The 27,776-nt window shown below is 40.1% G+C and overlaps 1 protein-coding gene across 1 annotated transcript in view; it reads right to left on the reverse strand.

Annotated features, from left to right (window-relative positions):
• The window catches only part of MSH2 (mutS homolog 2), a 71,617-nt gene extending 44,500 nt beyond the window's left edge, over window positions 1–27,117 (reverse strand). Inside the window, exons 1-7 of the mRNA XM_058551290.1 lie at window positions 26,870–27,117; window positions 20,326–20,480; window positions 16,711–16,989; window positions 14,699–14,845; window positions 12,074–12,223; window positions 11,458–11,591; window positions 1,964–2,163 (exon numbers count right to left, since the gene is read on the reverse strand). Of these exons, the coding sequence (XP_058407273.1) occupies window positions 1,964–2,163; window positions 11,458–11,591; window positions 12,074–12,223; window positions 14,699–14,845; window positions 16,711–16,989; window positions 20,326–20,480; window positions 26,870–27,080 (1,276 nt within the window). The 5' untranslated portion in view covers window positions 27,081–27,117. The remainder of the gene's footprint in view (window positions 1–1,963; window positions 2,164–11,457; window positions 11,592–12,073; window positions 12,224–14,698; window positions 14,846–16,710; window positions 16,990–20,325; window positions 20,481–26,869) is intronic.
• Between the last annotated feature and the right edge of the window lie 659 nt (window positions 27,118–27,776).

The following is a 27,776-nucleotide window of genomic DNA, read 5'->3' on the forward strand; positions in this document are numbered from 1 at the left end:
GACAGAAAATTAAGGGAGTTCCAGGGGCTGGCCCACTGGCACAGTGGTTAAGTTTGCGCGCTCTGCTTAAAGTTCATATGCTCCACTTCGGCAGCCAGGGGTTCACAGATTCAGATCCCGGGCACGGACCTAGACACCGCTCATCAAGCCATACTGTGGTGGCGTCCCACATACAAAATAGAGGAAGATGGGCACAGATGTTAGCTCAGGGCTAGTCTACCTTACCAAAAAAAAAAAAGGAAAAAGAAAATTAAGGGAGTTCCTAACTCAATACCAGTCTTTTCTCAGGGAAATATAAAAATATTTATTTACTACGTGAGGGAAGAGATGGAGAGAAGAGGTTCAAAACAGCTGATATAATGGTAAGATTGAATTGTTTAGAGAGCCCATCTCCATAATTATACCCTGATTATACTCCTAATACCAGTCAATCCTCTTGTGTTTCCAGTTGGTCCTCTTGGAATGGCCAGAAGATATGGAATCAGAAAAACAGAGAAGATCTTCATTTATAAGATGGGGAAATTGAGGCATAAGGAAGGTAAATGGGTGCATAAGCCACACTACAGAAGTATGGAAACAGGAAAAAGACCCATTTTCTTTAATTCCACTTTAGTGGAACTAAATGCAAGGGCATTTAAGTCTCATCAGGCTAACGAGGAACCTTGACTATAATGGGAATACTTTTATACACTGGTACTTTGAGAAGATAAGCACTTAGCCATCTTTTACACTTTGCTAGGTAAATAAGGGAAAAGGTTACCACAAAATTTAAATTAAATCTATACGTATTTTGCATCCTGTCATCCTAGAGTTGAGTTTCTTTAAGTCTGTCTGCAAAAGGATAAAACTTTCTCATAATATTGAAAGGTTTGTTTTAATAGTTCTAAGGGATATTCATTTTCAACTCTGAAACTTAAAATGCTTTATGTATTAGACATATAATTCTATTATTACTAAAATATTTGTTGTAGAAACTTATGTTCACTTAAAGTTAAAAACCATGCTTGTCAGAGCAAGTTGATTTTACCCACCAATAGTCTATCAATTAACTTTACTGTTAATTAACTTATATGTGACTTTGCGCACTTTATTCTGGTAACTTCACCGTGACTTTCACTGTTAGAGAGCACCAAGACCCTTTGTCTTAACTTACTTTCACAGGTATGCCAGAAAGGTTAACCAGCAGGCCTAGAAATAGCTTGTACTGTTTTCCTAAAGTTCCTGCAGGGCAATGAGCCCTGATCAAGGCATGAAACATACTAATTGTGCTGTTTTGTAATCATGGGTCCGAGGATATTCAGGAAGGTTTTTTCAGCTTGTCAGCATTGTTTTCTGTGATTGATGATTTGCACCTGGTCTCAGGGAGGCCTCCCAGAGGGCACTGTATAGAAGCTCATTATAGAACAAGAATGTGCCCACAAGGCCAGCAAAATATAAAAAAGCCCAGCCAAGACTCCATTTCAGGCTCCCTGGTTCCAAGGTGCTCTGCACACACTGGTGGTCCCCGATCCAAGAGAGAAAGTGCACCTCACCACAGACTTATCAAAACGAAGGACAATAGGAACCTGCACCTCACCTCTTTGCCTCCTTGCTATGACAGCCTTTGGCTGTGATGCATATCCTCATCAGTGCTGCTGCTAGATTGTGTCCTTTTCCTGTAATCAACTGTAGATTTGTAAGCACTGTCATTCTGGGTCCTGTGAGTCTTCTTAGCAATTGTACCCTGTTCAACTGCCAGTGTTAGTGCGATAAGCCTATTAAAAACCCAGTAATCCTAACATCCATTTCTAAAAAGCAAAAATTCCAAGTTGTCTCATGACTCCTAGCTTCTGCAACGTAGCTATAGGTCAACACAAACCTGTTATTAGACAAACTTAAAGAGCAAGTCACCAAGACCAACTTTTAGCACATTTGCTAAGTATGTTAAGAGTGAAGGAAAACAAAAACAAAATCAGTTTGTTACCTTCGTATTTTCCCAGAGCCTGTATAACATTGGGGAGTTGATTTACACCCTGATAGAGTCGATAGCAATCTTGTAAGTTTGCTGCTTGTCTTTGAAATTTCTTGGCAAGTCGGTTAAGATCCGGGAATCGACGAAGTAAATCTTCTTGCAAACTCTGCCTCAACTCTGCATCTTCTACAAAAGCTTCCACCAAATTTAATCTGAAATAAATTACAGTAGAATTAACCTTATATATTTTTGTATAAAATTAAAATCTGTCAAACAAGTACATAAGTCTCAACTAAATGAACTCAAAAATTTCACGTAAGGAGCTTAATCTATTCTGAAATGTCAGCTTTCTATAGAGGATGGAAAGCTCCATAACATTGTGATGTAAGCAGCTTCTGATTAATTAATAACCAAATTAATGTTTAGTTAAGTGGTATCATAAGATACTGAAATATACCCAATTTTGTTTGACTTTCATCAAATTGACATTTCTTAAATAGAAGAATTTCATTACTGGGACATGTTGTTACTAACACATTATTATTGCACATGTAAATAATGATCTTTAATGAAACAGAATTACAGTTCAAGAATGTTGCCAAATCCAATACTTATTCCATCAGAAGGTCTTATAAATTTTCAGAATGCATCCTAAAATTACCTCATGACAGTACAAAGCCAAAAATTTCTAACTGAAATAAGTTTATTGCTTCCCAAAGTTAATAAATATAATCTCAGCCTGTTTCAAGAACTGTAAAATATGCAGTTCATATTGTTTTTGCAATTTATTGGTATCAGTGGCTTTCCATCTTTTTCACTGTAATCCACAGGAAGAAATACGTTTTTACATCACGACCCAGCACGCACACTCACAGACGTTGTAGGCGGCAGACCATGCCACCTCAAAACATGCCACTTTGGCAGAAGGAATATTTTGAGTTGAAGACTATTGAGAAGAAGCAGAAAAAAGAAAAGCTCTGCCTTCTCCCTATTTGCATAAAAGCAGGACAAAAACTTACAAAGATTCCCCCCTCCCTTCTTCACCAGGAAGGACAAAAGTTAACCACCAGAGACAACTTTAGACCCTTATCAGCCAGAGGAATCTACATAACAAACTTGACTAGCTAGCCTTTATCTACCACTAGTTTCCCAAATATGTGGCTTCCCACAATTTGCAGCCCTAGGAACTCAAAGTCCTTTTCCTCTGTCTTGTCATTCTCTAAAAATTTATTGCTCCTTTGCTAAAATGCTATGTAAGCCCAAATGTTAACCAACCGTGGAATTACTCATCTCTGAGTGTTCCCATGTGTAAGCATAAACTTATGTTTTTCTCTTGTTAATCTGTCTTTTGTCAGTTCAATTTACAGGGCCCCAGTCAGATAATCTAAAAGGATAGTAGAGAAAAGAAATTTCCCGCCCTACAAAATATAAGTGTCACAAAGCAACACTTACTCTTAATATATGTGATGCACTCTTATTTTTCCACTGCATTTAACCTTTCAAAGGGGCCGGCCCTGTGGCGTAGCGGTTAAGTGAGCGCGCTCTGCTGCTGGCGCCCTAGGGATCCCGGAAGCGCACCGAGGCACCGCTTGTCAGGCCATGCTGTGGCGGCATCCCATATAAAGTAGAGGAAGATAGGCACAGATGTTAGCCCAGGGCCAGTCTTCCTCAGCAAAAAGAGGAGGATTGGTACGGATGTTAGCTCAGGGCTGATCTTCCTCACAAAAAAAAAAAAAAATGCTTGTTATTACCCATTACACTAATTTCACAACCCATTACTCGGTCACAGCTTGGAGTCTGAAAACCAGTGTAGTAGACGTTATTGAAGTAATAGTTGAAAGGTCAATTTTAAGAATCAAAGGTAGGGAAAATGACAATGGGTACAGCAAATCGTCCCAGGTTGAGACGGCTATCAGATAAGCAACCATTTTCCTCATATTTGTAAACTATATGAGCAGTAAATTAACCCTCAAATTACACAGGAACAGGGAAAGGAAACAAATTTTCTTCCTAAACCTCTTAATTATTTACTGGTCTCTCCATCAGCAATTACAATTCTTGCATCATCAAAATGTTCATCCAACATGTTATATGAGGGAAAAAATATGCTGCCCTCAGAGTCATCACGTAACCACCATATACATATTTAAAGTAGGATTTCTCAACCTTGGCAATATTGACATTTAGGCTAGATGATTCTCTGTTCATTTAGCTGTTCTGTGGTGGTCAACAGCATCCTTGGCTTCTATCCACTTATACTCTCTCCAGTGTGACGACCAACAACGTCTTCAGACACTGTCAAATGTCCCCTGGAGGGAAAAACTGCCCCAGGTTGAGAACCACTGGTTCAAAGCCACTTGAATAAAAATCCACTTTTTAAAAGATGAAAATAAAGAGAAAAATAACTAAAACTCTATAGAATGTCAAGATAATATCTAGGCAGCTGGCAGTAGATATATTTGTTACAGCAAATGCCAGATTAGTGGGAGAAAATACAAGTCTGTATTATGAACCAGTCACTGGGGCTATAAACAAACATCACGAATAATCTAGGCATTTACTGATCCAGAAAAGATTTCTATGGCATATACTCTTGATTTAAAAAGCAAAACAAAACAAAAATGAGCAATGGATGCAGCCCAGCCACAGAATCCAATAAAGCAAATTTGGGCCTTCCTAGCTAAGCATCTGGCTGTACTTGGGCTTCTCCAAGTTTGCTCCAAGATCACCAGCATCAAGTTACTTGGAGGTGGATAATACAGAATTCCCGGGGGGGGGGGGGGGGGAGCCCAGCTGTGAAATTTCAATGAGCTTCCCAAGAGATTCTTACGCATACAACACTATGAGAAAAGTCTGAATCCTCACAATCACAAGAAATCCCTGAATTCTCATGGGCAAGAAGGGAGAGAGGTGTAAGGGTTGAAGAAAGGATGAAAGAAACCAGATGCTGGCTGACCCATCCCCTCATCTTTCTTCTTCTCTTCTTTCCCTAAAAAATCTATATTCTTAGGCCACTCTCAGGTAAATGGTAGGAATCCATAGAGAAGTTATTTCTGATCAAGATGCTTCCTATGCTTCTTCCCTTCCTGCTCCAAGTATCATCACTGTTTCCTCTCAAATTGGCCAGAGAATGAATCATAAGTATCAACACTGTTCAAGAGGATAAAGTTCTAATAAGAGAATTAAGAAGTAAAACAGCAAGGGAATGAAAAAGCTTCTAAAACACATATCACAAGGTAACATATACACAGCCCCCTCAGTCTTTGGTCCAGTTATCATTAAAAGCCTAATAAACTGCTAATTTCACAAGTCTATTCAGTACACCATCTCAGAAATAATTACAGTGTCAGTTTATGTTCTGGATAACAGAAAATTTTTTAAAAAGACTGCTCTGCTGTTTCCATGACAATGCCACTTTTACATCACAATTTTAGAAGTACCAAAAGTTACTGTTGGCATAACATAGTATACTTGCCAATCCCACTCAATAAAATTACTCAGCTATACACAATTTGATACATTAATTTGCAAATTGACTGGAATACAAGATAATTCTTTAGGGTCAGTATCTAAAATTCCAACAGAATAAATCATGAAATTAATCACGAAAGTTTTGGCATTCTTAAAATCAACATTCTGTCCTTTCTTTAAAACTAGCATCTCTGGGCTGGCCGGGTGGCTTAGTGGTTAAGTGCGTGCGCTCCGCTACTGGCGGCCCGGGTTCGGACACCAGGCACGCACCGATGCACCGCTTCTCCGGCCATGCTGAGGCCGCGTCCCACATAGAGCAACTAGAAGGATGTACAACTATGACATACAACTATCTATTGGGGCTTTGGGGAAGAAAAAAAGGAGGAGGATTGGCAATAGATGTTAGCTCAGAGCCGGTCTTCCTCAGCAAAAAGAGGAGGATTAGCACAGATGTTAGCTCAGGGCTGATCTCCCTCACAAAAAAAAAAAAAAAACCTAGCATCTCTGATTTCTCAATGTAGGAACAGTTGATTGGAATTTCATGACAACATATTTATACAGCTGAGAACAAATCTGGTACCTAAGGAATTGCAATTACAAGTTTTTGAGTCTCTTCTTTATTTGTTCTTCACATGGTTTAATGCAGTCAGAATCATTCATTTGATACATTAAGTAGCAGATATTCTGCTAAGCCTGAGAAGATTGAAAAAGAAGAGAAGGTATGGCAAGATATAAAAGAGAGAAACATGCTGTCAAGGAATATTCAATCTAGTGGAGAAGGACATGTTCCATCTTACAGCTAGTGCTGAGTAACAAATGAAATACAAAATGCAATGAAATTGATATGGATAAAAGCAAGGAATTCCGATGGGAGCTGGGAAACCATCTTGGGGTATTTCATTTGCCTATATTCTGAATAGTTGGGATTTACAGAGATAGGATTTTGGGAAGGGAGGGAAGAGGAGGCAACAGCAGAGTCTTGAAAGGAGCAAAGTACAGGATGCACTGTAAGAAAAAAGAAGCAGAGAAGGAAAAGAATAAACTATAACCAGAGGTAAAATGGAAAGGTTGGCTTTGGAAAGGAAAAAGCATTATTTCTTCTTCTGAGAAAGAGCCAGGAAACAAAAGACTGAAAATACAGATACATTTTAAGATTGTAAGGATTAGAGGAGATCATGCTTAGAGGAGATCATGCTTAGAGGCAGAGGGAGCTGAAGGCTTTCAGGTAAAGTAAAAAATTTTGGACTGGTCACCATAATGAGTCATGTAATAAAAGTAATACCAGGTGGCACTGAAAGCTAGATAGCGTGAAAGTACAATGGGCCCAATCAGCACTGTGTGACCTTCTCCAGCAACTTTCAACTGAGAAAGAAAGCTAAGGAGAGGGGCCCGTATGACAAAGGGCCAACTGGGCAAGAAATTCTATGGTCTCCATGAAAGCACTGGAAAAACAGTTGCCTTTGCAGTGCAGGCTGGATAGGAAGTCAAATGAAATTCAAAGGGGATAGCAGATCAGCCTGGAGACCAGAACAAAAGAGTCTCCACTAAACTTGATTCAGAAGTGGTGGGAAAGCAGTGGAATGAACGCTTTCTTCCTGTTCTTCCTCAGAGGCTACAGCAATGCTTCACTATTTTAAAGAAAGTGCACTCATTATATAACCTCCAGACCTCTGCTTCCACAGAATATGGACTACTAACTAAAGATATCCTGGTACAAAAAGATAATATAACCTGGAAATTAGTCTAGGAGTATACTGCCTCAAAAAGCATGATATACTATCACATAAGCACCACCACCATCTCTAAATTTATAGGAGCCATACTTTATTTGGAGACTGGTTTCTAATAAGACTGCTACATTAATCATACTAAATTTTATATAAACATAAATATTAATGTATATTAATTTTAATATATTAATTTATATAAAATTAATTTATATTAATATATAAATGTTTATATAAAAATAAAATTTTACACTAGAAAGCAATAAGAATACCAAATTCAACATATGCAAATTATTTCACCAGCCACTTCATTTAAGAGTGAACTATTTCATATGCTAATATATATCCGATGTTCTTTAGAGAATTCTAACTTAGAAGAAATATTGGAAAATTAGCAAGGCTTCAGATGAATCTACGGAAAGACGAAAAACAAAAAAAACCCTAAAAGATTAAAAGTAACAGTACTAGTGTATGTGCAAACACGAGGACTTTTGGGACCTATCAGAAAATAACTGAAAAAAAAGTAATACCGGCCGAGTTCTTATGACTTCTAATTTGATTGGTAGATAAAGTACGAAAAGGAAGAAATACCTAAAAACTCACTCCTAAAAGGTAATAACATATCATTCTCATTGGAGATAAAGTATTTAAGCCATTAGCTAAAAAGTATTTGTCATCTCAGTGCAAATAGATTTTAGTGAATGGAATGAGCAGCCTAATAGATAAAGCGATTCCATGGATATAACTTTAATAAAAGCCAAAATAATGTTTCATTTCTGATGATAAAATCTAATTTGGATCAAATTAAATAGAATTGACGGAAGCAATAAATACAGTAGAGCAATTAAGGGGCACGGGCTCTGGAGTCAGGCTGGCCTGGCTTTAAATCCAGTAGCTACTGCATTACAGCTGATGAATGCGAGACGCTTAGCAAAGTGCCAGGCACAAAGTAAATACTAGTCTTATCACCATCCTCCTCCTAATCGCTTGACAATAATTTAAAAGTAATCTCATTTTCATCATTATTCCTGAATCTATCAATGGGCTACAGTCCTTGACAAGATGTATGCACCAAACTCAAAGATCTAGGCACGCCTGTCCCTATGTTGGCTCTAATAAAAACAGAAGAAAAAGAAAAAGCTGTGCTTTCCTTAACAGAATTCACCCCATAGCTACATACTTTAACTCCTTACAATTGCAAGAGGGTGGAGTAAAGAGATTTTCATTCTCTTGCCTTCTGGGAAATTACCACAAAACAATGACAGTAAGAAAGAGAAAAACGGGCCTGACTCGGTGGCATAGTGGTTAAGTTTGTGCGTTCTGCTTCAGCGGCCCAGGGTTCACGGGTTTGGATCCCAGGCGCAGACCTACGCACTGCTTATCAAGCCATGCTGTGGGAGCATCCCACATATAAAGTAGAGGAAGATGAGCATGGATGTTAGTGCAGGGCCGATCATCCTCAGCAAAAAGAGGAGGATTGGCAATAGATGTTAGCTCACGGCTGATCTTCCTTACCAAAAAAAACCAAACAGAAAAATTTGAGTGGATGTGTAACCCTGAAGAAAGATCAATCCTAAATGCTTAGAGAGGGAGATCATAGATTTGCCCTGAGAACCCCAGGAAGGCGTAAACTAGGAAGGAAGCACGAGCTATCACAGCATACAGAGTTGAGAAAGGGCAATCAAAACAGGGAGACAGGGCAAACAAAAGCTTGCCTAAGAAGTATAACTTTTTCTTCCTACTCTGTGGAATTTCAGCATTTGGCCTTGAAACCCAAGGGCCTTCCTACTTGGTGGTAAAAAAAAAAAAATTCTCACCAAGATAAAAAGGAGAAAATATTCTCCTCTTATCCTACAGGTGCAGAAAAGCAGATATCCTGAGTCATAAAGCCAACTTCACAAACATTATTTCTAATAAATAAGCCTTGAAAGACCACCAGACTTTGGAAATTAATGCTATGCCCTGTGAAAGTAACCTTTATTTACCCTCTAACTAAAAGAAAATCTGATTTTGATATCCGGCCTTCTAAATAACTTGTTACTCTGGTGATAATATATAAATGACATCTGAGGTTTCTGAGGGTATAAATACATGCATGCCCTAGTTGTTAAGGCAGAAGGGGACCACTGACACTTTCTCTGTTCCCACAAGCCCAAAGTTAAAAATAGAACCAATGACCTACAGCTTGAGAGTTATTTCAATTACCCAGTATTTCTTTTAAAAAAAAAAAGGCTAAAAACTAAAAGATGAGAGAATAAACATAAATTTTTGCTTGTTTAGGCACAGACTTTCCAAGGAAGGATACAAAGGAAACTGCTAAGATCAGCTGCTCCCCAGGCAGTGGTGGCAATTCACGTAGAGTACAGTAAGAAACGTCTCCCTGAGCTGTACAACATAGAGGCCCTGAGGAAGGGGTGCTGGGAATTGGGGGACAAGGGTAGGAGACTTATCACTGTATATCCTTCTGTTCTGTCTGAATTTTGACACATATAAATGTAGTTACTTATTCACAAATAATTAAAATTAAAAACAGTAAACTGCCTTAATTACTTGCAAATATCCAATCCTTCCTATTTCTTATTTTAAGTTACTAAATCCCACTCTTCTTTCCAAACTTGGTTTCAGAAAGTTACCTTAGCATTTCAACTTCTGCATTTTCAATAAAATATTGGCATATCCACAATTCACTAACCTCATGAGTTATTTTTATTGTAAGGCTCTTTAGAACCCACAGGATCAATACTTAGCTTGGTAATTATTTGCAGGGTGTCTTAACAATACTGATCATAATTTTATGTTTGTCTGGCATCTTCCCAAAAAGTCAAGAGATCATTATGGTTTTGTATACCATGAGTATTCAGCAGGTATGCAATAAATTCTGGAATTATTTGACAACATTAAAGCCATAAAAACACTGAACCTCTTTTACCCATTCTGGCAATGAATCTTAATGTGCCAAATGGAAAACATCAGGTACACAATAAGGTCATTAGAAATAACATAATTGTTGAGAAAGGTAAAGTAAATTAAAGTATATCCATTCAATAAAATGTTATATACTTACTGAAAACGCTGAATATGAAGATAATATAGCAATACTAAAAAACGTTAATTATAATATAAGCATAAGTGGGGAAAAACTAGGACACAAAACTATATTAGGATTACAACTACGTTTAAAAAGACTAACATAGTGCACTACATAAAATGATTCCATTTATATAAAGTTCAAAAACAGGCAAAACTAATCTGTGATGTTAGAAGGACAGTGATTACTCCTGGAGTGAGGAGAGGTAATAACTAGCAGGAAAATCGAGGGGCGTTTCCCGGATGCTAGTTATGTTGTTTTCTGACTTGTGTGTTGTTACACTGATGTGTTCCCTTTGTGAAAATCCATCAAGCTGCACACTTAGGATCTGTGCTCTTATGTATATTATACTTCATTTGAAAGTTTTAAAACTTGTTTCTAAAACAAAAGATACAAATAAAACACACCCAAATGCTAATCATATTAAGGTGGCAGGATTATATAACTTTTTCTTTTATTTCCTCAATTTTAAAGATTTTCTGAAATATATGTTTAGGCTGCCTTAAATCCTTTACAGAATAATGAAGAGTAAGTGCTTCCTATGTGCCACACCTTGTTCAATGTACTTTACACACATTAAATCATCTAATCCTCATAACAACCCTATGAAGTAGGTGTGTTATTATTGTCATTTTAAAAGTGAAGATGGGGCCAGCCTCATGGCGCAGTGGTTAAGTGCGCGCACTTCCTCTGATGGCGGCCCAGGTTCGGATCCTGGGCACGCACCGATGCACTGCTTGTCAGGCCATGCTGTGGCGACATCTCATATAAAGCAGAGGAGGATGGGCACGGATGTTAGCCCAGGGCCAGTCTTCCTCAGCAAAAAGAGGAGGATTGGCAGGGACGTCAGCTCAGGGTTGATCTTCCTCACCAAAAAAAAAAAAAAAGAAACTGCGACACGGAGGTTGAGTAACTCGCCCAAGATAACACAGCTAGTAAGTGGTAGAGCCATGATTTGAACCAAGGTACTCTGGTTCCCAAAAGTTCATGCTCCTAAACAATATCCCCACCATCTCTCTAATAAAATTTTACTTTTTTATAGTGAAAAAACCATAGTTAAGAAAATAAGTTACTTAATCGAAATCATTACTACTCTATTACTACATAGCTCTCTGTGCAGTTAGATGCTTAAAACAGAGGTGCAAATTTGCATATTAAAGTAAGTGGTATAATCATATGGAGTTACCCACAGCTTATAAAAGTGTATGCTAGTAATATACCTCTCTTCTATTCTGTTCTTGTCCATGAGTGGCTGCTTAATCCACTGGTTAACCAGTCTTTGTCCTTGAGGGGTTTTGCACTTATTCAGCAATGCAGCCAGAGACTGAGAGCCAGTGGTATCTTCAACAGAACCCTGGTAAACAAAAAATAAAATAGAAAGAATGGCACACTCATTAGTGAAAACCTTACTATGCCATGCAAGATAATTAAATAATTTTGGGAACAAGAACACTTAATATTCTTCAAATATTAAATGAGAAATTTGCACAAAAGTTCCTCTTCCTAAAATCAAACTTTCAACCTGTTACTCTGTCTTTTCTGCTGTATATTCTTCCCCAAACCAAAACCACTTTATAATGACTGCAGTTTTAGACATAAAACTTCTTAGAAATTTTTAAAAACTGCTGTTAATATACAAAATTATTCATAAAGCCAGGACAAATACTATTTATATAACTTGCAACTAGAAAAACATAGTAATTCACAACTACTTATCTATTCTAAATATAACAGTATTTCACAATATTTAAGCTCCTTAATAAGATTCTTCAGTACATATCAAAGGAAACATTTTTTAACCACTCAGTATTTTTAATCCATGTATTTTTTTTTTACCTGAAAAAGGTTAAGGGCTCTGACTGCTGCAATATCCAATTTCATGTACTGGCTGAAGTCAAAAGTAGTCAGTTCAAACTGACCAAAGTTTGAATCATCTGATAAGAGTTCTAAAAACTTGATTACTGCAGACAATGATGAAACCGCAACCTAAAATTAAGAATTTAAAATAAAAGATTGCTATCACCAGAATTCTAAAAAACAAATGGCAAAATGAAAATAAATTCTGAACACTATCATTTTTCTTGGTGTTCCTTACCAATCCAAACCAAGAAAAATCAAAGTTTAAGTAAATCTCTTAGGATTAGAAAATGATTTTTAGAAAGTGAAAATTTACCCTAATAGCACTATTTATCATAGCCAAAAGTACTCAAATGCCCACCAAGGATAAAATCTGGCATGTTCATATTATGCAATACTACACAACAATAGATATAAGCACAAACAATCCACAACAACACACAACAATATGGATAAATCTCACAAACACGACACTAAACAAAAGAGACACAAAAAAGCATAAACGATATGATTCCATTTATATAAACTACAAAAATAGGCCAAACTACTCTACACCATCAGAGGTAAGAACCAGGGTTACCCCTGGTGGGGGTAATGACTGGAAGGAAGCATAAAAAGGGTCTTTAAGGTCCTAGTACTATTCTGTTTCATGGATGCTGGTTATGTGGGTATTTGCAATTTATAAAAACTCAAGTTATACACGTATGATATAGGCCCTTTCTACATGTATATTTAAATAATAATAAGTTTAAATAAATTGCCTATGTTTTCACTGTAACATAAAATAAGAAGTCCAGGACATCAGAGCCAGCCCTGATGGCCTAGGAGTTAAAGTTCAGCACTCTCACCGCTTTGGCAGCCTGGGTTCGCTTCCCAGTCACGGAACCATACTACTTGTCTGTCAGTAAGCCATGCTGTGGCAGCGGCTGACACAGAAGAACTAGAAGGACTTACAACTAGAATATACAACTATGCACTGGGGATCTGGGGAGGGAAGAGAAAAAAGTTCAAAAACAGGCCCTGTGGCCTAGTGGTTAGGTTTGGCGCACTCTGCTTCAGTGGCCCGGGTTCACGGGTTCGGATCCCTGGCTTGGACCTACACCACTCGTCAGCCATATGGTGACCCACACACAAAATAGAGGAAGATTGGCACACATGTTAGCTCAGGGACAATCTTCCTCAGAAAAAAAAAAAGGAAGATTGCCAACAGATGTTGGCTCAGGGCAAATCTTTCCCAGCAAAAAAAAAAAAGTTCAGGACATCAAACTGATAACCCAATGACGAATTCTACTTATTACAATATACTTGATACTAGATTCACTATGAATGTACTTTTTTTCCTAATTGATAACATAGTCATCTATCTGCCCTTGCAAACTCTAACAAATGTGTAAGGCTGTCACAAGAATTTCCTGCTATCTCACCACCAGGCACAAAAACAACACACTTTTCAGTAGTCCTAAAAGCTTCTTCTATTTTCAACAGAGATAAGTTTCTCTAATATTGGGATTACTGCTCACACATATTGGTTTTTGATTATGTCATACACAAAAAAGTAAAACAGATAAACTTAGTTTATAAGGATTAAACTATTACGTGATAAGCAATCACTGCAAAATCATGAGTCATAAGAGTCTCAGTTCATTCTAGTTTGAAATCTACTTTGAAAATTATAAGAAGTTAAGTTTGTTCTGTCTTAAATATACAGCAGAATTTTTCAATTTACTTATCAGTGATCCACCAATATCCTGTCAAGAGTTTCCAATATTTTACCATAAAAATACATCTCTCAAGCATACTCACTTCAAAGATAAACCTCAACCACCGAAAATCCCATAAAAACTTACACTGTTCATTTCTACCACTGACCATACATAACCAGTGCCGATTTTTGAGCTACACTGTTTAAATGTAATATTTATTATGCAATTATTATGTGCTATATATACTTTCACCCTTATTACTCCCCAATCCCCACAATAATCCTTTAAGACAGGTATTTTTAACTTTATTTAACAGATAATGAAACTGCCTCAGAAAGGTGAATAATTAGGGGCTGGCCCCGTGGCTTAGGGGTTAAGTGCACATGCTCCGCTGCTGGCGGCCCGGGGTTCAGATCCTGGGCATGCACCGACGCACTGCTTCTCTGGCCATGCTGAGGCCGCATCCCACATACAGCAACTAAGAAGGATGTGCAACTATGACATACAACTATCTACTGGGGCTTTGGGGGGGAAAAAAAAAAGAAAGGTGAATAATTTATTAAAGACCCCACAGCTTGTACATTACAAAGCTTTGGTAGGTCTTTTCTCCCCTACAACCACTATGCCATCTCACCTATTTAAGCAATAGTAATCAGGCTCTTTCATGTGAAACCAATAAAACTCTCCCTCACCCCAGGGATATATGCTGTGACATTATATCTAAGGTTATGTTTAAATTTTTCTAGTTATTCCTTGAGTTTTTCAGAAGCTTCATCATAGATAAAATAAGCTTAATATCAGTGAGCCACAGTTTAGGCTTTGAGATATATATGATAGAAGTAGCCTTCCGAAAAGTCACTATTATAGTTTAAGAATAAATTCACAGTTGTAGTCCACATACCTGATTCTCCATTTCCGGCAAGACAGCACTATTCACCTGTTCTCCCTTTTTGCCTTTCAACAACCGGTTGAGGTCCTGATAAATATCTTTTGTGTTAAAGTCAGTTCTTTTTCTTTCCGTGATCAGAATTCCTCCTCTCTGAATAACCTATTTTACAAGAAATATTTTAAATTACTATGAGAAAAGGAAAACTATCATTGACAAATATAAAGTGACAAATTATTAATCCACATTAAATTTTTATACAACATGCAAGACACTGGTAACACATACATATTAACAGGTATTTTTAAAATCTATAAACTAAATTTTCATGGGAATTTAAAATTATGTTCACATAAAGCTTTCAAAAAATAGTCCCAACAGCAAAACCTCTGAATAGAATAATACTTGTGGTGCTGGTCCCGTGGCTTAGCAGTTAAGTGAGAGTGCTCCGCTACTGGCAGCCCGGGTTCGGATCCCGGGCACGCACCCACACACCACTTCTCTGGCCATGCTGAGGCCGCATCCTACATACAGCAACTAGAAGGATGTGCAACTATGACATATAACTATCTACTGGGGCTTTGGGGGGAAAAAAAGGAGGATTGGCAATAGATGTTAGCTCAGAGCCGGTCTTCCTCAGCAAAAAAAGGAGGATTAGCACAAATGTTAGCTCAGGGCTGATCTTCCTCACAAAAAAATAAATAAAAATAAATAAATAAATAAAAGAATAATACTTGTGGGGGCCGGCCCTGTGGCGCAGCGGTTAAGTGCGCACGCTCCGCTGCTAGCGGCCCGGGTTTGGATCCCGGGCGAGCACCAATGCACCGCTTGTCAGGCCATGCTGTGACGGCGTCCCATATAAAGTAGAGGAAGATGGGCATGGATGTTAGCCCAGGGCCAGTCTTCCTCAGCAAAACAAAAAAAAGAGGAGAATTGGCATGGATGTTATCTCAAGGAGTTCTTATGGTATTTGAGACCCACAGAAAGAAAAGAATCCTTGGGGGATACAACATCCCTTAAATAGCTAAATAAACCATATACTTACACAAATGGCACAATCAGAATTTTGTTAAAATAAAAGAATCAGTGAAATAAGAGGTTCAAGTTCCACTCAAACTATCAAAAACTAATCCTGAAGAATTGTATCTTATTTATTTGATAAATCCATGCTAAATAGGGTTTTTTTTTAATGGCCCTAAAGCACCTCTCTCCGCAACTGTGAAAGCAGTCCTTTTATCAATTGTGATCTCTTTAAGAGGGCATGCTGGGGCCGGCCCCGTGGCATAGCGGTTAAGTGCGCGTGCGCTCCGCTGCTGGCGGCCCAGGTTTGGATCCCGGGCACGCATGGCCACACTGCTTGTCAGGCTATGCTGTGGCAGCGTCCCACATAAAGTGGAGAAAGATGAGCATGGATGTTAGCTCAGGGCTGATCTCCCCCACAAAAAAAATTAAAAAAAAAAAAAGAGGGCATGCTGTGGAAGGAAGAAAGGGAAGGAGGGAGGGAGGGAAGATCTGAGGCAGAACAAGTCTTAAACAAGAAATAGCTTGTTCTGAAGTCCTGTTAAAGATACAAAGTTTCTGTGAAAGATAAACACCAAGAGATTCCTCAAAATAAAACATTATTATAATTAGACACACAAAATTTTGGGGCCGGCCCATGGCATATAGTAATTAAGTCCAGCGCACTCTGCTTTGGTGGCCCAGGTTCACAGGTTCGGATCCCCAGTGCAGACCCACACCACTTGGGCACAGACGTACACAACTTAGCAAGCCACACTGTGGCAAGGACCCACATACAAAACAGAGGAAGACTGGCACAGATGTTAACAGGGCTATCTTCCTTCTTCAAGCAAAAAAAAAAAAAAAAAAGAGGAAGACTGGCAACAGGTGTTAGCTCAGAGCCAATCTTCCTCACAAAAAAAAAAAATTTTACTTTTATTTTTTCCTTAAATAAAACACTATCATGTTAATTAGACAGGTTTTTCTAGGCTTGGATTCTCCTCTATCACTAGACTTGATTCCCTTACCTGTCTCAGTTTTCCCATGTCTCCAGCAGTCTCTCCTCCTGGTAAAACACATTCTTTTGGTCCAATCTGAATCAGGAGAGCCTCCAGATTGGAGAACTGATCATTATCAGGGAACTCACACAGTCCCAGCTTCCTCTGTATGGAGTCAACATACCCAACTCCGACCTGTCTTTGACCATCAACCGTAGACATTTTAACACCCACAACACCAATGGAAGCTGACATATCATTGTTACCAAAAAGAATGTCTTCAAACTGAGCAAGATTACCTGGAGAAGCCTAAGCAAAAAAAAGCGAAATTTTAAGAAACTGTTGAACATACTTTAAAATCTTACTAGCAAACAAAAATTACCCAACCTTGATGATTTTTATTAACAAAATGTTTTCTTACAAAAAAATAATTGCTTATAACCATATACTCCAATTATTATTACCACATTTTCTACAAAGTATCCTCCCTACTTTTCCAATTATTTTCAAAACACTTGGACACGTCTAAAAGTAATTGTGTCAAAAGTGATTTTCAGTTTGAAATTTGGCTGCTGGGTTTATATACACACAATCATTAAGGTACCCAAAGAGATAATCCTATCAACGGTATGTTTTAATTTCTACCCAAACTACCTATTGGTTGTACCTATTAGTATTTTCACTGAGTAGCTATACTACATAGAAAAGCTAGCATTATTAGCTTAAAAATTGAGCTGGGAAAGTCACCTCTCTATATCAATATATTTATCTGTAAAACGCAGAGATTGTTCTAGATCAGTGATTTCCAAATAAAGGGTCCTTGACCTATTTTCACTATTTCAAAAAGATTAGAAATCTCTCTTTAAGACTGCCCAAGCTAACTAAAGGGTCACGATTCTTTGCTTTTGGCTGAACCTGTGTCAAGTCAGTGGGTGACACTACATACTTCAACCTGATCAGAAGCTGACAGGTTGCTGTTAATATGAGGCATTTCCGGGGCAAGTGATGGACTATGGCACGGAATATGAGACAGTCACACATAGTCCAAAGGAGCACAGTGACAGACAAATTGAAGCAACCAGTAGCCACCAATAGTTCTTGAATGTTTTTAGCATCATAATCATAACTATTTATCTTTTCATAATATGGTTCTGAAAATCCTACAACGATGGACTGTTGAGTAAAACCTGGATCAAAAATGAAATGGAGGGCCTACCCCGTGGCGTAGTGGTTAAGCGTGTGCGCTCTGCTGCTGGCAGCCTGGGGTTCGGATCCCAGGCGCGCACCTACGCACCATCTGTCAGGCCACGCTGTGGCGGCATCCCACATAAAGTGGAGGAAAATCAGCAGGGAGGTTAGCTCAGGGCCAGTCTTCCTCAGCAAAAAGAGGATTGGCGTGGATATTAGCTCAGGGCTGATCTTCCTCACCAAAAAAAAAAAAAAAAAAAAAAGAAATGGAAAAATAGTGTTATCTAATTTTCAAATAAAAAAGTACTGACTCAATCAGAAACGTAAACATTGTATTTTCACACACAAGCTTTGGATTTACACGCACAGGTTTATGGAACACATCTTTAAAAATTGGGTTCTTGAGGGTCCTTGAAAATGATAAGACCACTAATCTCTGAACTAGATGGTATCTAAGGTCCTTTCCTGCTCTGAACATTATTACTGAGAACATGGGAAAGAAATCAATGATAGAGATCAACTACTTCAAATATCACTAATACTTTATAATAAAATCAATAAGCTAAAAAATGGAAAGATAAATCTGTTTCAGCAGTTTTAGATCCGAACTTCTTAAAACGTCAGGATGAAGATACCACCTTTTTAACCTGATAAAGATACACATATGAAGATTTTTTTCCCCTGACCTAAAAGGTAGGAGTTAAAAAGAATTCATCCTGAAGGATTCTGATATGACATAGAGGAGTGAGGTGTGATGGGCTGATAATCATGGTAATCGCTTGAACTTATGATTCCACATTTTGGTGTTGTTACTAATTTGAGTTCTGTGAAGGATGAGATAGAAAATATCACTTTATAGTACCCTCAATTTCCTATTAAAATCTTTCAAGACATAAGCTAAAAATTCTAAGTCTCACTTTCTTAGTCAAGGTAGCAAAGAAAATTCCCAGGAAACTCCATAATGGAGAATGCTATATCTTTCCAGATATAATCTTCAGTAAATGTCTCCATTTACAAGGAGGCGGGCAACATGGAACGAAGACTGAAGAATATTATACTTAAGGCAGCACCAACATCAAATGTTTAAATATTGTATTAAACCGCACAAGAAAAAACTCAAAGGACTTTCAAGTCAGAACGCATCTTAAAAACCTTCTTGGGGCCGGCCCAGTGGCATAGTGGTTAAGTTCACGTCCTCTGCTTCAGTGGCCCGGGTTCAGATCCTGGGTGTGGACCTACCACTTATCAAGCCATGCTGTGGCAGGCGTCTCACACAAAATAGAGGAAGATGGGCACAGATGTTAGCCCAGGGCCAATCTTCCTCAGCAAAAAGAGGAGGATTGACAACAGATGTTAGCTCACGGCTAGTCTTCCTCACCAAAAAAAAAAAAAAACCTTCTAATTTTACTGTTCATGGAGAAACAAACACAGGAGAAAGTTAGGAAATCTGCCAAGGTCACCCAGAGGGACAGAGGAGAAAAGAAATAAAAACTGTTGATGACAAGCCCAGAGTACTGTCCCCCTTACCACACATTTATTCCCTTTCAAAAATCAATCTCACCTCCCCAACAACATTTTAACCATTAATTTACTCCAGTATTTATTGAGAACCTACTCTGTACGGGTATTGTGTATGAACAAACAAAAACACGACCTTACAGACTAATAATGAAGACAGTCATTGAATAAAACAAAATAGCAGTACTATCTCCATGAAGGCATTAGAAGCATGCATATCAATAAGCCTTCCTAGGCACAGCAAGGAACATGATCACCATTAAACCAAATTCCACACTTACAAAAAATTACAATCTAATGGAAAAGAAAGGCACATACAAAGATACAAACACAATACAAATGTGTATAAATGAGATATTTGGGATGTTATAAACCTGTATGATATAACCTCAAAAACAGTAAAATCAAATCCTTGTTTAATGCTAGTATTCAACTTTATGTAAAGGCTATTATTTAGGTTTCAGGGATAGTGACAAATGTCAGAGTATTCATACTCATAGTAAGGATCTACTGAATTTCTGAATTGCTATTAAACTGTGATTTTAAAAACTACATCCTAGGGGCCGGACCCGTGGCGTAGCGGTTAAGCGCGCACACTCCGCTGCTGGCAGCCTGGGTTCAGATCCCTGGCGTGCACTGACACACTGCTTGACAGGCCATGTCGTGGCGGCGTCCCATATAAAGTGGAGGAAGATAGGCACAGATGTTAGCCCCGGGCCAGTCTTCCTCAGCAAAAAGAGGAAGACTGGCATGGATGTTAGCTCAGGGCTCATGTGCCTCACACACACACAAAAAAACTACATGCTAAAAGAATATTAAAGTTTCTCAAAGCATTTTACTATCACAACCTAGTTAAAATATTAAAGCACAGAATAGAATTCTCTTGCATTTTCATTTTTTCTACTCTTTAAGAACTAAATTAAAAAGGAAGATAATTACCTTAAACGCCAAATACCAATCATTCTCCTTGGAGGCTTTATTTCCAGCTCTGTTCTTAAAAACTTCAACTCTATATTGACGAACTAGAAGAAGATCTTTTACAAAAGACTCAAAATTCATTTTACTAAGCACAACGCTCTCCAGAGTCTTTGCTCCTAAAGAAAAACATTAAAAATACATGTTATAGATTTGAGGATTTGAAGTAGTAAGTGTTAAGTACCTAACACAATGCTTCCCCTCCAAGCTAGTTGTTCTCTCAGTAATTCATTCATTCAATACACTGTTTATCAAGCACCTATTACATGTCCTAGGGACTTTGGTAGGTGAGGGGTATAAAATGGCGAATAGACACAGCCTGCTGCTCCTGCGGAGCTTACGCATCAAAATAAAAAACTGAGAAGATACAAAGATAAAAGAATGAGTAAATACACATATACAGCTAACCTTACTTGTCCTTTCTTATAATTTGTTTTTCACAAGTTTGAATAAAAGTCTTATATAACTATACAGTATTTGTACAGAATTAAATTTTTTTCAAAAGGTCCATAAAAATGAATTAGTCATTATTCATTTCAAAATGTTCTAAGTAACATAGTTGAAAATTCAAAGGTTCAAAAAGGTACAGCAAAAAGGAGACTTCCCTTTCACCACTGTCCCCTACACATCCAGTTCACCACCCAAGTGTTATCAGTATATAGAATATATTTCCGAACAGTCTATGCACACACAAGCAAATATAAAGCATTAATTTTTCGTCGTTTACATAGTTGCATACTACACACTGTTCTGTATCTTGTTATTGTTTTTTCTTTTAACTTTAATATATTTTGGAGATTGTTCCATCATTACATAATCAGCGTCTTTCTATTTACAGCAGCAAACAATCCTGTGACTCTACAGATGTTCTATAATTTAGTCTCTTACTGATGGACATATAAGGTTGTGCCCAGTCTCTGCTATTACAACAATGCTGCATGAACAAGCTTGTACATGCTTCATACTCCAAACATGTGAGTGTATCTGTAAGATAAAGCCCTAAAACTGGATTTTATCTAAAGATATATGTAATTTTGATAAATACTGCCAGACTATCCCCCTTAGTTGGCTGTGTCAATTAACATTACCATCCATAAAGTATGAGCACATCTATTTTCCCTATCCAGTCAACACAGAGTTTTCAAACTTTCTGGTCTTCATCTTAGATCACTGGTTCTCAAGTGGGGGCGATCTTGCTCCCCTAGAGGATGTTTGTTAACGTCTAGAGACATTTGGGTTGTCACAACGGGGAGAAGAGAGGGGACACGGACTAATGGAATCAGTGGGTAGAGGCAGGGATGCTGTTAAACATGCAGAGGATAGCCCCTCACAACGATGAATTAATTATTCAGTCCAAGATGTCAATAGTGCCAAGGTTGAGAACCCACCTTAGATGGACAATAGTGTCTCAGCTTAACTGTGATTTGCAAATACCAATTTCTTTACAAAACAAATAAAATCACCCACGCCATCAAATGGAACCAAAACTCAATTTTCATATAATATGAGTACTACCAATTATTCACTTAAAGGTAATCCAGGATATACTTGTAGATTATTCTGACAATTGTGGATCTTATGAAAGATTCAACCTAAATTTACCAACAGATCATGTGAAGTACAGCAAGACACAGCTGATACTTCCAACATCAATACAGCAGTTCTAAGTACTAGACAAGAATCCCCACCATCAGACATCCTGAAAACTGGCTCAAATCTTGCCTTTCGAAGGTTATTCCCTAGAACATTCCTTACAATATAATCCAGGACTGGTAAACAAATATCTACAGGGAGCAGGCAGGTATCAAATGAGCAAAGAAAGCCAAAGGAACTGACAGACGGCAAATGGCGTCAAAAGAGACCATACAGAATGGTGGGAACTGTGACAAAACAAGGAAAACACATCAGGTTAAAGGAGGATCTGGACACACTAGGTCAGAGGGAGCAGCTACTCAGCTGCAACCCACTGCTGTACTGCAAGGATATTTCTGCACGGTTTCCAACTGTGAAGATTTTTCAAAAGAAGCTCAAAACCTGAATTATTTCATGAAATCTCCCAATTTTTAAAACATAGGAAATTAATTCAAACTTTTAGCAAAACACTATGTAGGCCACAAGTTTTCAACTCATTAGTTCAATACTGCCACATTTTCTTAAGACTTGAATAGACTGCTGTTTCTTTAGTTTGCATTTAGAAAGCAAGTTGCATGAGAATTATGTTTACTGTAGAATCCCATTCAGCAAGGCCTGTACTCACATTCCCAGAGGCATATGAGGGAACTAAGGCCTATCCAGGCTGCAGCAGACTCATCTCCAAACAAGCACTCACTCAGGATCAGAACCTCAGAGTGAAATGGCAGGCCCATTTAAATTATTTCCTGGGGCCAGCCCCGTGGCGTAGCGGTTAAGTGCCCGGGCTCCACTGCTGGCGGCCCCGGTTCGGATCTCAGGCGAGCACCGACACACCGCTTGTCAGGCCATGCTGTGGCAGCGTCCCACATAAAGTGGAGGAAGATGGGCACGGATGTTAGCTCAGGGCTGATCTGCCTCACAAAAAATAAATAAATAATTTCCGTTATTATCTAGCACATAGGGTGACCAACTCATCCTATTTTGCCCAAGACTCTCCCAGTGTTAGTCTTGAAAGTCCAGCGTCCCAGGAGCCCTCTCAGTTCCAGGCAAACTAGAATGATTGGTCACCCTATCAGCCCATCGAGTTGAATTCCACATAAGTAAAATTATCCATATGCTGAAACACCATCAAAAAAATCCAACTTGCTCAAGGAAAGCAATGAACCAGAGTTAATACAAAAGCAGAGAGGAATTTCTCCCAGAGACACTTATAAATGTGACAGTGAATATCGTCAGCGACTTCCAATATATACGGCAATGAGTTTCAAAAACACTGAGTTTCACATCATCCTTTAATTTAGAAGGCAAAAGGTTAAGTCCAACTCAGCAAAAACAATTCCAGGGAGACGGAAAAAACACTGGTCTAGCATAATTCTAAAAGGGCTCTTAAATCATCAATCCAGTAGGCGATGCCAGCACAGGGTTTTTAAAGCATTTGAATTTGAATGCTTATCACAGGAGGAACAAGCACCCTCAGATCCACAAGCCCCACCACTCCCTATTACTTACATCTGACTATTTTGCACATCAACGTTATCTGCCTGGCCCTAGGTAGTGCAATCCAGACCAATTGGTAAATCTTTTTATTGACACATTCAACAGGAACACAGGCTCACAACAGTGGTGACTTCTTAAGAGTAGGTGGGGTGAGGAAGCAAATGAGGTGATTCCCCTCCACCCCATGGCCTCCCCTACTTCCATTACTAATCTACAGAGGAGTTGCCCAACCACCAAGGCTATCCTCCAAAGATATTACTTCTCTCAAAGGAGTTCTTGTGACACACTGGGTGAGAGTGCGCTGTGAGTCTTATTTACTGACAAGTGTCTGAAGTGCAGCTACTCTACGTTCCTGGTGAGGAGCTTGGCTGGATCTTTTAAGTCTGACTAGCTGGGAAGTAAGCTTGACCTCCTGGTGTAAAATTCAGGGAACTGGAAGAAAAAGCTACCCAGCCTCCACCTGGGGTATAGCAGAAGGAAGAACTGCAGGTTGGTACAAGATTCTTCTCTTCAAGAATAATCTGGAGCCCCCAGCCTCATTCAGCTGACAATTATCAAGTGTATGCTACATGTGGGTATTGTGCCAGGTGCTGGGGTTCACAAGGAAAAGAGCAGAATAAATGCTGTGTCCAGGGTAGGGAGAAGGTCTCAGGGCAGGGAACACGTAAGAGGGGCAACTAACCAGGTACCCCTAATATGGGAGTTAAGAAAGGCTTCCAGGAGATGCCTACTGAGTTCTGACAGCAAAAGAAAAGTAACTTTATTTTTCGGTGACTCAGATTCTTTATCTGTAAATTGTTGCTATGTACTAACCCATCTCACAGGACTTTATTATAATAATGTATCACTAGATGTTGAAGACAGAGAAAAGTAACTGAAAGGATGTAAATAAGTCTAAGTGCCAACAGAATGATGCAGACAGAGAAAAGGAAATTATCAACAGAAAGCCATCTCTGAGAAGATGGGATGGGATCCAGGCCACAGCAAAGGCTCGTCTCTTCACTGGCACAATAGGAAAGAATGAGTAGACAAAATTACAAGTATGGGTTCAAGAAATAACTCAGTGTCCATCAACTGACAAATGGACGAACAAAATGTTACATCCATACAATGCAATATTATTTGGCAATAAAAAGAAATGAAGTCCTGATAATACAGATGAACCTTGAAAATATTGTTATGTGAAAGAAGCCAGTCACAAAAGACCATACATTGTATGATTCCATTTATATGAAATGTCCAAAATAAGCAAATCTAGAGATAGAAAGCAGATTAGGGGCCGGCCAGGTGGCGCAGCAGTTAAGTGCGCACGCTCCGCTACTGGCAGCCCGGGTTCGGATCCGGGGTGCACACCGACACACCACTTCTCCTGCCATGCTGAGGCCGCGTCCCACATACAGCAACTAGAAGGATGTGCAACTATGACAAACAACTATCTACTGGGGGCTTTGGGGGAAAAAAAAGGAGGAGGATTGGCAATAGATGTTAGCTCAGAGCCAGTCTTCCTCAGCAAAAAGAGGAGGATTAGCACGGATGTTAGCTCAGGGCTGATCTTCCTCACAAAAAAATAAATAAATAAATATTAAACGCTTAAACTATTCTAAACTGCATAACACAAAGATAAGAGAGCTAAGTGCACTAGCCTTAAATAACCAGAGTCACATAATCACTTTTAAAACTGGAAAGCAACTTAGATCATCACTAACTATGAAGCCACCCATAACTCTCTCTGGCTGGTCTTAACTGGTCTCCAGTACCTCTACTCTCAGCCCCTTCTAACCCATCCACCACACTACAGCCAAAATGATCCCACATGGCACTCCATCTTTACTTGAATTCTTCAGACCTCTCATTGCCTACAGCATAAAATTCCAACATCTCAGCCCAACATAAAAAGCCTTTCATCTTCTGACTCCACCCACCTGGGGGCCACTCTCCTCACTCATCCTTTTCTGCTCCTGCAATACCAATCTACCTTTTCAGGCCCCCTCCCCAGCAAACTCCTAGTCCTTCAAGCCTCCGTGGAATTTAGCCCCTCATGTACCACCTCTTCAGTCTTTGGCAATCCTGCCTCTATGCCTCTTCAACAACTTGTTATGGAGCACAGTGCCATAGATTTTCACCTATAATTGTAATTATTTCTGCCTTCCTCTCCAGAGTGAGCTCTGTGAAAGCAGGGATATTGCCTTTTCGTCTATGTTCTCCCAGCGTCTACAACCCTACCTGACATGGCAGTACTCAAATGTCTGTCTAATGAATGAAACATCTTTTGTCAGTAACATCCCATCTGCATGTGACAGAGGCAGGACCAGAACCCACAACTCCTTACTCCCCCTAAAATGCTCCTTCCATTATCACCACCCAGCCAGGGAGGAAAACGATCAACATAAAACATCTAGAGGGGCCGGCCAGGTCCGCGTAGTAGTGGTTAAGTTCTGGCGCCCAGCTTCAGTGGCCTGGGGTTTGCAGGTTCGGATCCCAGGCACGGACCAAGGCACCGCTTATCAAGCCAGGCTGTGGCAGCATCCCACACATCAAGTAGAGAAAGATGGGCATGGAAGTTAGCCCAGGGCCAATCTTCCTTAGCAAAAAGAGAGGGATTGGCAGTGGATGTTAGCTCAGGGCCAATCTTCCTCACACACACACAAAGAACACCTAGAACATCTAGCTCACACAGGGTGAGAAGTCTGTAGCTTCCCAAGCAGAGATGATGCTGGAGAGAGGGCGCGGGGTTACGGAAGGCACTGAATGCGGAGCTGAGGCACAGACACACCCGACTAGCCCAAGGTTACACAGCTACTAAGTGGAGGAGCAGCGACTTGAAGCCAGGCAATCTCGCTCCAGAGTGTGAGGTCCTGACCACTTGGCCACACTCCCTATCAATAGTAGTCCACTACAGGTCTCTGCGCTGAAACAGTGGTGTAAATGGACCGGGGCAAAATCACGCTCATGACATAAAATGGTCTCCCCTACTCCCTTCTATTCTAAATTGCACTCCTGGACTGGCGTTTGTAATAGAGGTTTGTTGGCGTTTGTGATGAGACGCACGGGGGCCGAGGTGCCGAGGAGCAGAGGCCCGCGCGACTGCTGGAAAATTAAACAGAATGTATTAAAACGCCTGGCACGTAGTGAACGCTCCCTACGTGTTCGTTATGAGTTCAGATCCGGGGCAGCTGCAGAGGGACAGACTCAGCGCAGGGCGGGGGGCGGGCGCCCCACCTGGCCAGCCAGGGGCCGCAGAGCGCGATGCCCACGAGACTTCACAAACGTCCCCGCCCCCGTGCGTCCTCGCCCGAGAGCCCGCCGGCCGCCCACTTCCCGAGAGGAGCTCACTCCACGGGGTCCCCCACCTCCGGGCCCGCGCGGTCCCCGCCCTCACCTGTCGGCCCCATATACTTGACCACCCCCTGGGTCTTGAACACCTCCCGGGCGGCCAGCAGCGCGTCCTCGCCGTGTGCCGTGTAGAAGTCGCCCCGGTCGAAGAGGCGCACCGTGGTGGTCGGCTTCTCCGGCATGCCCTGGAAGAAGCGCACGAAGCCGACCTCGGCAAAGCTCTCCAGCTGCAGCGTCTCCTTAGGCTGCACCGCCATTTCGAAACCTCTCCACCGCCTGCCTGAGGAAGCTGCGCGACCCCGCACCCACTAAGCTGTTTCCCGCCTCCCCTCCCTCGCCCTCCGTGTGGCGTCCGGCCTCTGCGGCGACACCCAATCAGCATCCAGCGCTGCGCTTCGGTGGGTGGGAGTCTGCCGCGGCAGCCAATCATACACGGACGCGGCCCAGCTTCCCGCGCACGCTGGTGACTCTGTCTACTGCGCATGCTTGAGCCTAGGTCGCGCGCCGACCCTGGCAGGCGCCCATCCTTAACGGAGTTCAGTTCTCCGGGTTTTCTCGGCTGCACGGGCGTGGAACCCAGGTGAACCGACAGCTAGGGCAGGCGACTAGGTGGGACGTTCCGGCGAGTTTCGAGTTTATTAGGTGCCCGGAAGCATGGGAGTGAAATCAGAAAGAAACTTGAAAACAAAGGAAAACTAGCCTTCCTTCCCTATCCCAGTAGTTTTTAAAACCTGCGCTCCTCTCTCCCCAACTGCCTCCCTTTTCCTTTTTAAGCAAACAGCCAACATCAAGATTACAGGTCTCTTCTCCACAATCTCTGTACTGCTCCCTAGTAGCCAAGTTCTCTCATTTTGTCCACTCTTTGATTGATTCATTCAAAAACATGTTTATGTGGTCTACTGTGTGCCAGACTTTTCTAGGATCTGAGGGTCCCTAATAAAAACCACTGCTTT

This window comes from Diceros bicornis, chromosome 12 (genome assembly GCF_020826845.1).
Source record: "Diceros bicornis minor isolate mBicDic1 chromosome 12, mDicBic1.mat.cur, whole genome shotgun sequence".
In the NCBI taxonomy this organism is placed as follows: Eukaryota; Metazoa; Chordata; class Mammalia; order Perissodactyla; family Rhinocerotidae; genus Diceros; species Diceros bicornis.